Below are 17,556 nucleotides of genomic sequence, written 5' to 3'. Positions count from 1 at the left end.
CTGATCCCTGTGGGACCCCACTAAATATATGCCCTCCTAGTTTGACAGCAACCCATTGATAACTATTCTTTGAGTACAGTCTTTCAACTAGTTGTGCACCCACCTGATAGTAATTTCATCTAGACTGTATTACCCTAGTTTGCTTATGAGACAGTCATGTGGGACTGTGTCAAAAACCTTATTGAAATCAAGATGTATCACATCTACAGCTTCCCCCCATCCACTAGGCCAGTGACCCTGTCAAAGAAGATAATGAGGTTGGTTTGACATGGTTTGTTCTTGACAAATCCATGCTGGCTGTTCCTTATAACGCTATTATCCTCCAGGTGCTTAGAAATTATTTGTTTAATAATTTGTTCCAGGATCTTTCTAGGTATTGATGTTAGGCTGACTGGTCTATAATTCCCCGGGTCCTCTTTGTTCCCCTTCTCCAGTCTTCTGGAACCTCACCAGTCCTACAGGAGTTCTCTAAGATAATTGCTAATGGTTCTGAGATTTCTTCATCTAGTTCCTTAAGCACTCTAGGAAGAATTTCATTAAGCCATGCTGAATGGTATACATCTAACTTATCTAAATATCCTTTAACCTGTTCTTTCCCTGTTTTGGCTTGCATTCCTTCCCCCTTGTTAATCTTCTATGTGTTGAGTATCTGGTCACCTTCACCTTTTTAGTGAAGACTGAAGCAAAATGGGCAATGAACACCTCAACTTTTTTTGTCCTCAGTTATTAGCTCTCCTTCCCTGCTAAGAAGAGAACCTATACTGTCCTTTGTCTTTCTTGCGCCTACTTTATTTAAAGAACCTCTTCTTATTGCTTAAATAATGAAGTATTTTAACCTGTTCTTGGGATTTGTACCTAGAATATGCCCATTGTTAAAGATTAAAGACCTTGTAAATTATCTACAGATGCTGTGATTGGGATATCTACGGTGATACAGCTGCTTATTGACCGTCCCTTCTAGAAGGATGCAGGAAGCTTCCCCTCTTGGTTCTATGTATCATGGCAGGGCCTAAAAACTTTCCAAATACCTGCAGGTGATATAGACTGACTGCCCTACGGTGTGAGTGTGTAGGACCCAGCCCAGTTGGGGCCTGTGGCGACGACACTGGCACAAAAATAATCATTGCTGGATTTAGGTAGCTGCACTGGGAACTTCAGGATGCAAAATTTGGAGGCAGATTCATTTTAGCAGCATGGAGACGTCTCAAAAGTCAGTGCTCATTTAAAAACCACTGCCCTGCCGCTACGCTGCTCCCTCGGAATCACAGTGCGTAACTGCAGCCAAGGAGAGTCTCTGCCTTCATTGCCTAGGGAAACACAAAGTCAAATTTTATTTTATATATATATATATAACCCCCATGAGGCAGCTTAGCTCTGCAGTAAGCAAGAGGGAACCAGTCCAGAGCACAGGCAGTGCTTTTGCCTCCATGCTCCAGAGACCAACCTCTGGGGCAGCTTCGAAACACAGCAGGAGCTCTGCCAGCAGGAGCACTTGAGACAGAGGCTCTGAATCGTTGCCTTCTCTAAATATCCCCTTGGCCCCACCCCATGTATTCCCTGGGACCCATCATCTCCAGATAGGGTTGTCAGGTGCCCGGTCAAAAAGGGACCCTTTTAAAAGTCTGGTCAGCAGCGCAGCAGAGGCTTGGGGCTAAGCTCCCTGCCTGCCCTGGCTCCGTGCAGCTCTTGGAAGCAGCCGCCAGGTCCCTGCGGTGCGTGGGCAGCCAGAGAGGTTCCACGCGCTGGATGGAGCAAGTGGAGGGCAGGGCAGGGGTGTTGGGTTCTGTGTGATTAGAAAGTTGGCGACCCTCCCTCCAGAAGTGCCCTAGTGCTGAGTGGGCTGCACGCTTCCCAATAGTGCCGTCACCGAGCTCTGTTTGTGAGATCACCTTCTGCAAGGTGCAGGCACGCTGGGAACGTCCCCTCCCACCAGGGCTGGCCAGCTTAGGGCTGCTTCAGCTTTTGGAACAGGAGAAGCCATCGTTAAAAATAAGGCAACTTTCTTCACTTCCCATGAGCCTGGTGCCCGCCTACACCACTGCTGGCCCCCAAGAGTCTGTTCTGTGAGAACATAGCATTGCCCTTAGGGAGAAACACAACAAAGGTAAAGGAAGCAGGAAGGGAGCTGTACCAAACAGCAGCCAAATGTAAGCTAGCCATGTTAGGGATGCAGCTGTTGTATCAGCCAAATTTAAAGAGCCAGTCCTCAGAAGGGCATGCTGGGAATCTATAAGAAGGCAACCCCACCCCTCCCCTGTAGACCCTGAGTAACAGCCAAGGAGTCCCTGAGAAAGCTGCTTCTGAGAGAGATGTTGCTTCTGTGGTACATGCTGCAACGCTGACTCGGTGTGATAGGAAATGTCTTAGCAACTTACAAAGGAAACCTGAATAAGTACCTTTGCAAGTGTGTTCCCTGAGACTAGAGTTGTACCAACATTTTAGCCTTTACTTCAGGCTAGCAGTGGCCTCTTCCCTTTTAACCTGTTCACACTACAGACTAGAACTGGTGAGAGAACTTTTGTCAAAAATGCTATTTCAGTAAGTGTGTGTGTGTGTATGTGTGAGATTGTATTGATTTGATGAAATTTTGTTTGAAAAAATAATGGGGAAAATAAAAATTCAAAAATGCCAAAATGAGACCACTTTGATATGTTTGAATGAATGGGTTGATTTATCATTTCAAAACTTACTTTATTTTATTTTAAGAGTAAAAAAAAAACATTTTGATTGACTCAAAATTATTTTTGAAATTTTGTTTTGTAAAAAATGTTGTGGGAGAGAAAATCCATTTTGTGACTGTTCTGTAAAGGAACTGTTGAGTGGGATTTGCCTAGAGACAAAAATAAGCAAGGCCAAATAATTTTATTTTAATAGGGATCTGGACTAGGTTCCCAGTAAACAACTCATAGCCTATCAAACCTTGTGATCATCCTATTATCTTAAGTTGTACTAAGGAGTGGCCAATGCTCTCAGTCTGTATTATTACTTCCAGGACGCATTAGGTGGAAGGCAAGAACTTTTAAATGTTACTGTTTATGCTGACCCTTACATCTCCATGTATCACCGATCTGGGGTCCTATTACCATGGGACTCAATACTCTCATATAGGAGTTGAAAACCTAGTAACCCGGAATTACTGGATCAGTGTCCCCAGCTCTTTGCAATTGTTACCTCCAGTTCCCATCACCAGTCTGGCTTTAGGTTTAATTTAACAGAACAGAAAATATTATTTTATTTCATTGTACATATAGCAGGGCAGGAAGAGGAGAACTTGAATCTAGTTTTCCTTAAAGATCAAAGTTCTGTATAATAGCAAAGCTTCAGTATTCCTCTGTTTAGCTTTTGCACCCAGACAAATGATTCAGAATGTGAAGTTGTCAGATGGAGAAGTGTTCTGGGATTCATGGGTGGCCCTCCACAGGGAGCACCCAGCGCTGGCTGATCTGTCGTTCATTCTATTGCTTTTCTTATCACCCTGTGAAATACTAAATCCTGATTAATTTGAGCTGAAATAAATGCCCTGAGTATGATTATGGGGTCTCACCTGTTTTATATCAATCTATTGACTTAAGTGAAGTTACTCCTGATTTATGCAGGTGTAAGTGAAAAGAGAATCAGGCCTTTTATGTAATTTGTGTGTGTGTGTGTGTGTGTGTGCGTGTGTGTTTAGGAGAGGATCTGAAAGTGAATCCAGCTTGGAGTAGGAGAGATGACAGATCTTCCTGAGTACACATCCATCTATCATCTAATCCTATGATCTTATATGCATGCCCAGCACAGCACCTGCTAATAGGACCCTTCTGGACCCGAGTCCGGTCCCTTATACTCCAAAGTGCATCATGCACTGGTTACAGGATCTTGCTGGTCTGCTTGGGAAGCACAGGGACCAGTCTATTATGGGTTTGTAAAGGGGAATATCTAGGACTGGTAGAGTGATGCCTTGATGCTGGATAGAAGCCACATTCTGGCTTGGGGGTGGGTGTGCGGACTGGTTCGGGTGGAAATAGGAGCCACCGTCACACTAGTCTCTCAAGTTAGACTCACCCCAGATGTTTATTGTAGTCCCCCAAAAAGTCAGTTTTTTAATTCTTTGGCTACTGAGCTACTTGTGCCACCCTTGTGTCACCCAGAAACAGAAATATCTGACCTGCCACTGCGGAGACAGCTTGGGAGGTGTTCTCAGCCCATTCAGAATGAGGATGTGGTCCTGTGAAGGAGTTTCTCTTGCATGATTCAGAGCCCATAAAGGGACAGCATTCACCCAGGCTTGGGGAAATCCTTACTGACATTTCAGGAACAATAGATCATCTTGTCCAGGAGAGAGACATCCTGGATAATCTGATTGATTGTCTTCCCTCTCCCCTCCCTCATATTCTCTCTTCCCTATTCTAACAACCTGTATTTCTAGTACTATCTGCTTGGGTTTGTATGCTGTTGCTGAACAGGTGAGTGGGTGTCTTGTGTATTGTAATATGCAAAAGAAAGCTCAATCAAAATACTGCCTTAGCACCAAGTGAAGTTTGCATTTATGCCATAGTTTGTTGCTGAGGAGAACTCCAATTGAAAATGAATGTTTATTTCTGCTGTCATTCGGCAAAGTACAACAGGAATAAAGTGATACTATGTCTGCAGCTGTTGCTCTAGGTACAGTACCTTTTAGCTATTGACCATTTTTTGCAAGATTTATGTGGGATAGGTAAAGGACTCTGTTTTCTCCTTGTCAGTGCTTGATACTTGAATTTAAATCTGTCCTCAATCTGTCTGGCTTCATAGTGGTGTTTTTGTGAGGATGATTTATATAAATGGGTACAGGTAATGCAGTGTTTTCTATGGAAATCTTCCTACAAGATCCCTTTGCTGAGATGACTATTTTTTTCTCAGACACTTTGTAGTAAATTGCACCCTAAACAGTTATTGTTGCCAAAAGCTTCCTAATTTTTTTTAATTGCTGAGGATTTACGTATGACTGAGTCTTCTGCATGCTTTAGTCTAATGCAAAGACTTCAAGAGATGGCATAAAAGAAGCTTTGATTCCATTTATTCTCCTCTACCCTCTAATCTCTGTCCCTCACTCTTCTTCCTTTTTGACATTGTGTCTCTATTAAAAAGCAATAAAGCCCTTTAAAATGCAAAGGCAGTCAGCGAGCCCTCGGGGCAGCATTCTTAGTGTGATTCGGGCACTGGGTTCTCTCTGCTCCCTGTCGTTGTGTAGACTCAGCAACCGGCCTTGGGAGCCTGCACTTGGCTTTGCCTGCCAGTGCACAGAGTAGCTGTGGGCTCCCCTCCCTGGTGGGAGCCATCGCTGTGGATAGTGTTTTCATGTGACTGCATCTACCGCTTCCCAGCAGTAGAGAGACTCGACTGAACCAAGGTGAAATGCTGAGCCCTGAATTGCGCCTGGGGAGAGGGACAATGGCAGGCCCCATTCATGCTACTGAAAGAGGTCTGAGCAATTTGGTGTCCCTCTGCTCTGCTGTTGGAAGCTGAGAGTGGGTAAGTCCTTAGAAGTTACCTGCTGGGAGGCTAGAAGCATGGAGGCTTGGGCAAAGTGCACTGTGATTCCTTCAGGAGGGGAAGCCAGGACAAGAATTATCTGGATTAAATGTTCCCCAGGAGTGTTGGGGGAGGCTGGTCCTGTGAGCAGTTGGAGCAGGAAAATGTACCGAATGCAACTGTGCTTCCAAGGGGCTTGCTGTGCAAGGGAGTAGGGCGACCACGTGTCCTGATTTTATAGGGACAGTCCTGATATTTGGGGCTTCATCTTATATAGAGGCCCATCACCCCCCACCCCGTCCTGCTTTTTACACCGGCTGTCTGGTCACCCTCCGTGAGAGAAGTGGCCTCAGTAAGCGACAGGTGTTCAGTTTTTCAGTAATGAATTGTGGCTAATGAGTAAAAGAGAGATGAAGCCTCTTATAATATTCCCCACAGATTTAATGTCTTCAGCTCAGCCACACCCAGCTGGCAGGCAGGAGCTCTCCCACGCTGAGTGAGGCTGGGCTGAGTCAGTGTGTGGAGGGGAGCTCTCTAGGGAAAATCCAGGGTCTTGCAGGTGTGCTGCGTGCTGCAGTGGGTGGCACTCGTGCCCCTGAGTCAGTGCTGAGTCAGCGCCCAGGCGGGAGAGCTCAGCAAAGCTGCGTTGCTCAAGGTCCTGGCCTTTGCACACCCAAGGTCAGTAAGGCTCCCATGGCACGCCTAACCAGAGCAGGGGTGTTAACTCGGGTGGTCTGACATAGGGAGGCAAAATATAATGACTTAAATCCCTGTGGCATTTTAATTGGAGAAGTTATTGTTTGTTTTGGGACCAGTGGTCCTTGGGGCGTCACAGGACTGGGCCTTTCCTGCCCCTCCCTGTTAACATAGCATTCCTGTGTGATGTTAAACAATTGCCATATTTCACTCCAGAAGAGGCTGCACCTTCGTGGCTGATGAAGTGGTCCCTGTATAGAAAATGCACATTTTTGGTTAGTTTGCATGGCATTTCGGGATCCGCTGGTACCAAAGGTGTTACAAAAACACACAACATAGACTCATAGACTTAAGGTCAGAAGGGACCATTATGATCAACTAGTCTGACTTCCTGCACAATGCAGGCCACAGAATCTCACCCACCCACTCCTATAACAAAACTGCTAACTTATGTCTGAGTTATTGAAGTCCTCAAATCGTGGTTTAAAGACCTCAAGGTGCAGAGAATCTCCAGCAAGTGACCCATGCCCCACGCTGCAGAGGAAGGCGAAAAACCTCCAGGGCCTCTGCCAATCTTCCCTGGAGGAAAATTCCTTCCCGACCCCAAATATGGTGATCAGCTAAACCCTGAGCATGTGGGCAAGACTCACCAGCCAGACACCCAGGAAAGAATTCTCTGTAGCAAGTCAGATCCCACCCCATCGAACATCCCATCACAGGCCATTGGGCCTAATTACCTGCTAATAATCAAAGATCAATTAATTGCCAATTGTTGGGAATGCTTTGGTTGTGCATGGTCTGAAACTACGTCCCTGATGTATTTTAGCACACGTTATGAGAAGTGGCCCTATTAGTTAGTTTGAACAGGAACGCACATGAATCTTTCCATAATGCTTGTAATATGTAACATTCTGCTTACATATTGCCAGCATAATAACTGGACCCATCCACTGAGATGTATTAGATCAATGTGCAATAACAGTAGCACATGAAATGTAGCTAACGGATGATATTGACCTGTAACAATCTTACTCTCAGCTCTTCATGTCTCAGGCTTGCCGAGTCAATACACAGAGAGCCACTGCATATATGGAAAACATTAGGTTCTCTTCCTTTAATGGGAATCATACAGGTTTATCCATAAAGGACTGAGGTTGTGCATATACAACATAGGAAACATAGGCTTAGGATCTGTTTTTCATAATGTAAAGGGATGAGCTAATGCTGCGGCTCCACCTCATGTGCCCTACAGGCTGGGCTGCTGCTGACCCCTTCAGATTGGAAGGCTAATTGGGGAGGGTGCTCAGCTGAAGAGAGCTGGCTAAAGCCTTGCAACTGAGTAAGCTAAGGCAAAGTGGCAGGGAATGAATACAAACCCAGTCCCACAGAGAGGGATGAGGGGGAGCACCTGTTTAAAGGAGAGAGATACTGACTTGCAGTACAAGGGGCAGAGAGTACAATCCAGCTGCTACAGGGAAGAGCTGAGACTGGCTTTTAGGAAATGCTTTTGTAGCTGGTCCCAGAAGAAGCTGAGGAACCACCAATTCAAGGCAGGGGCTGCAGGTCTTGTGAAGATGCTGATGACTGAGGTACAGGTAGGAGCAACCCAGAGAAAATTGGGGAAGGATGGAAGGAATGGTCCTTAGCTGCCTAACCAGGGTCCCTGGGCTGGAACCCAGGGGATAGAGGGCTGGGCATGGGTCCCTCTACCTCTCCCCCAGGCAGAGCTGGTGCTAGGCATAAGCGTACTTAGGGCTTGTCAACACTGGCACTTTATAGCGCTGCAACTTTCTCACTCAAGGGTGTGAACAAACACCCCTCTGAGTGCTGCAAGTTTCAGCTCTGTAAAGCACCAGTATAGACAGTGCACCAGCGTTGGGAGCTATGCCCCTCATGGAGGTGGGTTTCCTAGCACTGTGCTGCGACTACACAAGCCATGTTAAAGCACTTTAGCATTGCTAGTGAAGACGCAATTGCTTAGGGCCCCAAGCAGCTCAAGGGAGTCCCCTATTAATTATTAGTGTGTGCATGTGGGGGGGGTGACTGGTTCCCCAAAGGGTGCCACCTGAAACTGGGGTACCATTGAGCCCTCTCACCCACCAGCCAAGGCTCCCTCTCACACTGTGCTGCTCACAAGCTGCATTTCCGCTCCTGGTCCTACACTTCCCCCAGCATTCACACAGGTAGGGGCACACCCAGCTACAGTTACATGCAGGCTCTCTGACCATCCGCTGCATGAACCAACCGTAGAAAGGCTGCAGCCAAGGTAACTCTCGGCTCCCCAGGCATGCATTCCCTCTGGATCATAAACCCAAAATTATACCGTCTTGCACTGCACAGGGATTTGTATAGTGTTAGCTCATAATTTACCCCGCTACGATTTCCCATGCATGTCACTGGTTTAGATCAAGCAAAAATAAGTTTATTAACTACAAAAGATCCCTTTTAAGTTATTATAAGGGATAGCAAACAGATCAAAGCAGATTGCCTAGCAAATAAACAAAAATGCAAACTAAGCTTAAGACACTAGTTAGATTGCCTATGAATTAGCAGTTCTTCGAGTGTTTGCTCATGTCCAGTCCATATTAGATGTGTGTGCTCGCCACATGCACTGGTGCTGGAAGTTTTTCCCTCAGCAGTATCTGTAGGTGACTGGCTCTGGTGCCCTCTGGAGTGGAGTGCACGTGCCGCAGTATATGGGGCACTACCAGCTCTCCCCACCCTCAGTTCCTTCTTGCCACGAGTGACGGTGCTGGAACATCTGCTGCTTCGGCTAACGTTGGTTTTGTTCTCCGTTCTTGCGAATGTTATAAAACCTGTAATATAGCTGTATATATTTAGTAGTCGACTTAGTTACCCTTAGTAGTAGTTCTTAAAGTCTTCATTCGTCCTGAACGGGACTCAGCTGGGGGATGGGGCATGCCCCGGTCCCCAGGATTTAAGCTTTGCGATCATTGCAAACAGCCTGTGCCCATCAGAAATCCACATAGTAGCTGCCTGAGGTGCTTGGGCGAAGGGCACATAAGCGACAAGTATCGTATTTGTAAGTCCTTCAAACCCAGTCTGAAAAAGGAGCGTGACAACTGCCTGAAAGCGCCCCGATGAAGTCGGTGCTCACTCCGGCACTGGAGCAATGGTCTGACTCCGCACTGAGCACCAGGGCATCGGTGCAGAGTGCTCCACCAGCGCCATCCACGAGCCGGTACCAATCCCCCTCCACGGCTCCAGCCAAGATGCCGAAGAAGACAGTGAGGGGAAGATCTCCTACTTCCCTCAAGGGAAAGAAGAGGGCGAGTCAAGACCGGTATCGGGCAGCTCAGCGCCCCCTTTGGGAAATCGGGCCCCAGCTCAGGTCGAGTTGTGCGGTACAGCCCATCCCATACCTTGCCTGTGACTCCGGATAGCGGTGCAGGCCTCTGTCAGCTTCAGGTGCCGTCGATACCCGAAGCCCTACAGGCAGCTAAGGTGATCCTGACCCTTTGTCCCAAACCCTCAGTTGTGGCAAATCACTGACCTCCCAAGATGGAGTTCAGAGTCAGGTAGTCTGGTCACAGGCCCTTGCATACCTTGCTGAGTCATAGCAGCCATTACTTACAAGTGTGGAGTGTTCTCAGGAAGGCTCACCAGGTGCAGGATAATCTTCTCCTAAGGCCTATTGTTCCCCCTAATGGCCCATTACCCCGAATAGGCCCTTCCCCCAGGGCCGGCTCCAGGCACCAGCTTGCCAAGCAAGTGCTGGGGGCGGCCACTCCGGAGAGGCTGTTTGGCGGCAATTTGGCGGACGGTCCCTCACTCCTGCTCGGAGTGAAGGACCTCCCGCTGAATTGCCGCCGCAGATCGCGATTGCAGCTTTTCTTGTTTTGTTTTTGTTTGGCTGCTTGGGGCGGCCAAAACCCTGGAGCCGGCCCTGTCTTCCGCACCCACAACCTAGACTGAAAGCATCTTGCCTAGTGAGCATCACCCAGGTGTAACTACATGTGAAATACAGATGTATAGTCAATATTCATAACTTCAGACTCAAAAATGATACATGCACATAAACAGGCTAACTGTATTCAGCAAATCATAACTTTTCCAATGACATCTTACATGACCCATCTTGCATAAAATCCATCATAATTATGCCATAATCATATCGCATATAATAATATCACTACGAAGAATATGGGGTGCAGTGTCATAGGGTGGGAATATTCCTGCGTAGGGCTCCCAATGGGGTAGCGTCGGCCCTGCCCCGGGCCAAGAAAAGAAAGAGACTGGGGTCAAGAAGAAAAGACGTGAAGAACAGAAAGGGCCAAATAGAGGCTGGGAGTTGGGCTTGACAGCAGGGATTGCCTGAATGGAAGCTGGCCGGAGGGAGAGGCCGCCCATATCAGGGCCACTAGGATGATCAGAGGAATGGAAAACCTGTCGTATGAAAGGAGACTAGAGGAGCTTGGGTTGTTTAGTCTGACAAAGCGAAGGCTGAGGGGGGATATGATTGCTATCTTTAAATATATCAGAGGGATAAATACAAGGGAGGGAGAGGAATTATTCCAGCTTAGTACTAATGTGGACACGAGAACGAACGGCTATAAACTGGCCGGGGGGAAGTTCAGGCTTGAAATTAGACGAAGGTTTCTGACCGTCAGAGGGGTGAAATATTGGAACGGCCTTCCGAGGGAAACGGTGGGGGCGACGGACCTGTCTGGTTTTAATATTAAGTTAGATAAGTTTATGGAGGGAATGGTTTAATGGTAAAACATAGTAGCCAAGGAAAACCAAGCAATGGTACGTAAATAGTATAATGGCTAACAGGGGTCAGGCTGGAGACTCTTGCCTACATGCTCGGGGTCTTACTGATCGCCATATTTGGGGTCGGGAAGGAATTTTCCTCCAGGGTAGATTGGCTGAGCCTCTGGAGGTTTTTCGCCTTCCTCCGCAGCATGGGGCAGGGATCACTAGCAGGAGGGTCTCTGCCGATGAAGTCACTGAAACACAGGATTGGGGATTTCAACGGCAGAGTCCAGGGAAGGGTTTTGTGGCCTGCAGCATGCAGGGGGTCAGACCAGATGATCATAATGGTCCCTTCTGACCTTAAAGTCTATGAGTGGTACTAGGAAAATTGCAGGTGGTGCTGTGCTGAGAAAATCCCTGTAATGTTGTACCTGGCCACTAGGAGGCACTCTGGAGGCGAGAGGCATGATGACACATGGTAAAAATCCATATATCTAAAATGGGAGGTGCAGTGGGTCAATACCCTGTCTTGTCCTGACTTTGGAGATAAATGTTCAAGTCCTGCTCACACCCCAAGTAAGAGGGACTTCGGATCACTTAAATGATCCATCAGTCCTAAGTAGTGATCCGTAGGTCTTGAACACATGCCTCCTGTATTGTTGCGTCTCTAGGTGTTTCTTAGAAATGTTTTCACAGCACTTCTGGTCATCAGATTGAAACATGTCACCATACACTGCAGCAAGCAGAGCAAGGTGTGTGTGTGGTTGAGGGGTGGGTCTTTTGTAATTAATTCCATGTCTGGCTTTTCATTGTGGAAATCCGGAAATAATACCAGCAATAATGAATTATGTTTATTAAAAAGGTAAACGTTTTTAGGTCTGGATTTTCTTTTACAGGCTGAGAACATTTTATTTGCTTTCTGCTGTTTCCTTTGAGTCCTTTATTATTATTTTATTTATTACATTGTAATGGAAACCAGAAGGCCAAGCCTATAATGGGATCCTATTGTATTACAGGGTATCATGGTTCTTGTCCTAAAGTTTATTCATGGCCCAATTTAAGAAAGACGCAGCAAGTAAATGTAACAGACAGTAAGAAGGCGGAGAAGGGAGGGTATCAGCAATAAGAACGTGTATTTACATAGGCTAGTTGTGTGCATAACTTGATGGTTCCAAATCATTCAAGAATAGAAATAAATAGATTATCAGCAGTCCCTACTGGATGCACAACTCCCCATTTATTTGAGAATTCCATACAATGGTGTCTAGCTGGGGTTGCCAACTATCTCCAGACTTACAGAATTTAAGATGCTACAGCTTCGTTTGCTTGTAATGACATTTTGGAGAACATCCAACTTCCTCGGAATGTTGACTTGCTCCACTCTTCATGGATCATTGTGAAATTTAACTGTTCTATATTGTCCGTGGTATGTGCTAGTACTGAAAATAATCATTTGTTCTGTTCTATTGTCTGTTTGTATCACTGTAAGCAGATGAAGTCGTCTGATATTGACCAAGAATTATTCACTGAAAGCTATTGCAAAGTGTGCAGTGCTCAGCTAATATCAGAATCTCAGCGGGTGGCACATTATGAGGTAAGATCTTCTTTGTTACTCAGAGCCTACATTTGTTAGAATGAAGTTTTGCAATGGCTATAATATATTGCTGAAAACTGCAGAATTCTTCTGCTATGGTGGAATCACTTTTTGGGCTATCATTGAATATTGATACAGAAATGTAGAGACTGTTCTTTAAAATTCCCAGGCTTAGAGAACAGTAAAAGAAGTCCCTGCGCTACATCCACTCAATATATGGCCTGGACTTGATTTTCTAAGTTTTTTTCCTTTGGCACTTAGGAATGTCTGGTAATGCTACCCCAATGTATGGAACATTTGTTGTTCCGCTTGGTCTCATTACGTTAATAACTTGTGTATAAAACTTATCTTTTATAAGATTATTGAACCAATGCATTATAGAAAGGAAATGCATGAAAAGAAGAAACCTTTGCAGCGGATTTTGTAACTGGCCAAGTAGTATTTAAAATGCAATCAAAAATGTAAATGCAGAACAACGCTGTTTAAATTAAAAATAATTTTATTGCTGGTTATATTGTTCTCTAATTGTGTATCCAATGTTTAAATAATGCCATTGTAACATTGCCTGCTGCATCTCTTCTTGCTGCTGTCTAAACTTGCAAAGTTAGTTCTGTAATTTGAAGACTATATTGAAAAACTAGGTTTCAAAAAGAATGTAGTTAGTGAGCTCAATTAAGAGTTCAGCAATTTGAACTCAAGTTTTCATATTAAATGTGCTGCGCTATCCATTGCTGAGAAGAAATTTCTAATTTTGCAGCGAATAGATTAGTATTTGAATGTATTTAAGCACTTAAGAGGTAGGCAAGCTATAAACAATTAGGAAGGATATATCATTAGAGATGTTAGAACAGCAATTAACAGCACTGCACATCATCAAAACAAAATTAAATAAATTCCCATTGAACAGGGAGGGAATCGCAGAAGGATATCTCGTTGTATAATGCTAGTAAGAGGAAAATAATACAGTACATACCCCGTCTTGACATCAGAGACCAGAGCATACTCTCTTTGGGCTGTAGGGAATATGCTGCATGGCATTCCGGAGGAAAGGGGTGTAAATGATTGTAAATGTGAGGCTGGCTTGGTGTCAGTCAGATATTTGGGAGTCAGAAATGAATACTGTACGCAGATTGCTGGTTTGGCTACTGTGTGGGGCTGTGCTGGGATAAATGGAAGGTGAACGCATTAGCACTAGAGGACAGGCTGTGGAGTATTAATCACAAATGGACTTCAGTCATACTCTCTCATATCCACCCCGGCTGTGCTGTTAGTAATCAGTGACAGGTGTGAGTCTGAAATGGGACCCATCTTTCCCAAACTAGAACACTGGAAAGCTCTAGGGGGAAGGGAATTTTTACAGGCAGCTTGAGGGTGGGGGCTCTTTCGTGCAAGGGTCTTAATGACTTAGTGAACATGAAACTCAACGCAAAACTCAGCTGATGCCATCAAGGTTTGCATCGTTTTCAACAAAATGACAATTCTGTCAATCCTCAGGACGCATCGGAACAGATTGGTTTGCCCAAACCTCAGCTCTGGTTTACATGAATGTTTTGCCATGGGTGTAAATTTGACAGAGAATTTGTCCCACTGTTAGCAGTGGAAGCAGACAAGAGCCTTGATTGGTGCATGGTAGACGAGGAAATGTCGTTAATAAATAAGGACAATTATAACAGCACATATTTATTTATAAGGAACTTGTCAAAACAGCCTAGCCCTGTATATACTACCCTGGCTTACCTAGAGATTGAAACGGACATTCCCAGCAGCTATTGCCAACTCTAAGGCAGCAACCTTCCAGCTCTTGATAATGCTGAAAGAGGAAGCCAAATTTCAGTCCACAGGAGACGGAGGCACTAGTGCAGAAAATAGGAACTGCTACCTGTGAGCAATGGGGTATGCTAGCAGCCTCGTTTCATCTGTCCGTGTAATTGCTGGTGTAAGCTGAGTTGTTAATTCGCAGCAGATGTTTTGGAAATGGGGAAAACAACCTGGTTTTATGTCGTATATTTCTGGAGCGATGTGTCAGGCTAGTTTGTCATACCTGTGCAATCCCAGCAGACACTGCTGACATCAGGCGCAGCAGCTCTAGTATGTAACCATGCCTACCAGGCTCTGTGACGCAATGCGTGCAGTGAGCTGGAAATCTGAAGGGACAAGCCAGACATGCCCGTCCACCTCAAGAAATTGGAGTGGCAAAGACCCAACCCGGAGCTTCCTTCTGATACAGCAAAGATGTTGAGCTGCTTGCGAGAAGCAGGTGCTGTGCTAATGGCACCAATAGCTAGGAGAGATCTTTAGCTTGCTTCCCCAGCGTATTGGAGCCAGCAGACTCCTCTCCATCTATCTCAGTATTTGTTCCTCTTTCTCTTCGGCTGGCTCTGAGCTGCTCTTCCAGCAGACGTAGCAGGGTCTGTTCTCCTGGCAGCCCAGACCCCTTCTGTCTTTGTTTCTTTGCGCTCCAGAGTAGAATGTTACCTTCTGACCCAGCCTGTATAAAACACAATGCCTCCCAGGTATTTGGGTGCTTTTGAATATGGGTGAGACCATGACTGCTCCATAGACTGTTCTATTCCCTGGATTAACCTACTGCTGAATGCCGGAGGGAGGACATAAGCTCTATAGTGTAGCTCTTGGTGATACCTCCAGTCTTGAGACACAATCTTTTAGAACAAGCAATGGCTTCTTGGGAATGTTGCTACAGGGAATGGAAGCGGCAGGGGGAAGAGGCATAGCTGTGCAATTGATTCATTCTATTTGATTTTTACCTTCTGGTTGTATCTTGCATTTGTCTTTGATTTTTAAGTGTTTTATTTTTTTTAAATAAATCTCTTGGATTTTGTATGCTGTGAAGTGTGGCACACGTACCCTTTGGCCATGTTGTACCTGCTGTGGTCTCTGCTGCCATTTCAGGAGATGGATTCTTTGATGCAAAATTTCGGAAGGAATTTTCTGGGACAGATTTTAGTTGTTCTCCTACAGTTGTAGCTATTGAACAAACACCATTTATGTCCCAATTTAGAAGAAACTCCAAAAACAGCCTTTGCTCCAAGAGCATACTCCCTGCAGAGCTGGTCTTTTTAAAGAAAAACCCTCTTTTCCTGTGGAAATAGCTGGCTGTTTGTCACTAAAGTCTCATGTTTCAGCCCCATAAGAAAAGATTAATTGTGCAAAAATGGGTTATGACCTTCCCAGGCTCATCCCTGTTCCCTTTAAGATACCATACGTGGTGCCAGTGAGCCAGATTTTCATAAGTTCTCAACACCCAGCAGCCAGGGGCAGCTCCAGGCACCAGAGCAGCAAGTGCAGGCCTGGGACAGGAAGCTGCGGGGGGCAGCCTGCCGGTCCCTGTGAGGACAGCAGTCAGGCTGCCTTCGGTGGCGCGCCTGCGGGGAGGTCTGCCGGGCCTGCGGATTCGCCGGCAATTTGGCGGCGGGTACGCCAAAGCTGCGGGACCGGCAGACCTCCCGCAGAAACACGGCCAAATCGGCATGACCAGGGGACCACCCGCAGGCGCGCGGCTGAAAGCCGCTTGACTGCCGTGCTTGGGGCAGCAAAACACACAGAGCCGCCCCTGCCAGCAGCTCCCACAATGGGAGCTGAGCCCATTTGGAAATCAAGCCCCAACTCTGGAGGCTGGGCACATCTGACAATCTGGCAACGAGTCTTGTACTGCAGCGTGTCCAGGATAAAACTTGCGCGTGTTCTTGGGCTTTGGAGATTGGATAGTTTGCTAACTCTCTCGCTGAGTATTTTTTTCTCTCTCTATTGTAGACTCGTCTTGTAACTCTTAGGCTGACTCATAGGCAAGTTCATCATTGATCTTTGCAGCGTTAACTTGCTTTCTGTGGAGTGTGATTCTTTGGAAAACAGATGCAATGGAGAACTGCTTCTATCCCAGACGTCAATAGCAAATCTTCATACATCTGTCTCCTTCTCTTTCCCAATATACAATGGATGTGGTTTAATGAAACCTGAGCAAATAATTTGTAGTGAATAATTTATTGCATGGACTTAGATTCTTTTTTCTGCTCTGAGATGGAGCGAGCAGTGTATGACTTACCCAGAGAGATCAGTCATTCAGAATGATTGAACACTTCATTTCTGTGAATAATTCTGAGTTTCTGAGAGTTGAGCGGGGATGGTTCGTTTTAATTGGACGCTGGAGTCACAAGGTGTTTGTTCCCTGGCTGGATGAACAAATCAGGTTTCCAGTGAGAATATTTGCCTTTTACAAGTTCAAAATTTGCTTTCCACGAATATTGTCTAGTATGTTCATTCAGCAGCTAGCACAATGGAGCCCTATCCTGACTGAACCCTAGATGCTGCTGTAAAATAAATGATAAATAATGGCATTTAAAGTTCACGGTCTCCTACAACCAATAAATGTATGGTCAAATACATACCAATCAATCCCAATGCCAGTAAATATAGGATCAAATATTGTTTGGTCAGAACTGAAACTTTTCACAGAAAAATGTCAATTCAGATCAAAAAAAATTCCTGCAGGAAATGTTGAAACTAAAATTTTTGTTTCATTTCAACTTCAAATGATGCTTTGTGTTTGATGTTTAAGAAGCTAAAACAAAATGACATTTTGATACGACGTCTTTCTTAAGCATTATTCAAAATGAAATGGAAATGACCGTTTTACTTTGAATTGTCCATTTGAAATAACTGCTCATGTCAAATTGGTCTGAAACTTCCTACAGGAAAACTGAGATTTTTTTCAACTGATTTCAATTTCTATGATTCTCTCCCTTCCATTCCCCCCCCCCCCCCAAAAAAAAAACTTCTCTCGGGGGGGGAAAAAATCTATTTTTCTAACCAGTTTTAGTAATAAATTTGTTCATTAAAATGTCCAGAGAAAACACGGGGGTTTCTTAGATTATAATCAACTTAGGTGGGGGATCAAATCTTCCCCTAGCATAGTGGGTAGGGTTACCATACGTCCGGATTTTCCCGGACATGTCCGGCTTTTGGGGGCTCAAATCCCTGTCCGGGGGGAAATCCCCAAAAGCCGGGCATGTCCGGGAAAATCGGGAGGGAGGGAGGGCTCG

The 17,556-nt window shown here is 45.5% G+C and overlaps 1 protein-coding gene across 4 annotated transcripts in view; it reads left to right on the top strand.

The window, feature by feature from the left end:
• Positions 1 to 17,556, top strand: part of ZMAT4 (zinc finger matrin-type 4) — a 172,857-nt gene that overhangs the window by 27,850 nt on the left and 127,451 nt on the right. For 3 of the 4 annotated variants that reach the window (XR_004644626.1, XM_034762023.1, XM_034762021.1), the window contains exon 2: positions 12,398 to 12,499. Coding sequence is in view for 3 of the 4 variants with exons in the window: in XM_034762023.1 (XP_034617914.1) it covers positions 12,398 to 12,499 (102 nt within the window). In the remaining variant the exon portion in view is untranslated. Of the gene's footprint in view, positions 1 to 12,394; positions 12,500 to 17,556 lie in introns of all 4 variants that reach the window. The other variant, XM_034762022.1, reaches the window with a different exon arrangement.

The sequence above is a fragment of the Trachemys scripta genome, chromosome 2 (genome assembly GCF_013100865.1).
Source record: "Trachemys scripta elegans isolate TJP31775 chromosome 2, CAS_Tse_1.0, whole genome shotgun sequence".
In the NCBI taxonomy this organism is placed as follows: Eukaryota; Metazoa; Chordata; order Testudines; family Emydidae; genus Trachemys; species Trachemys scripta.
The sequence above is the reverse complement of the archived record's forward strand: the minus strand, read 5'-3'. Positions and strand labels throughout refer to the sequence as shown.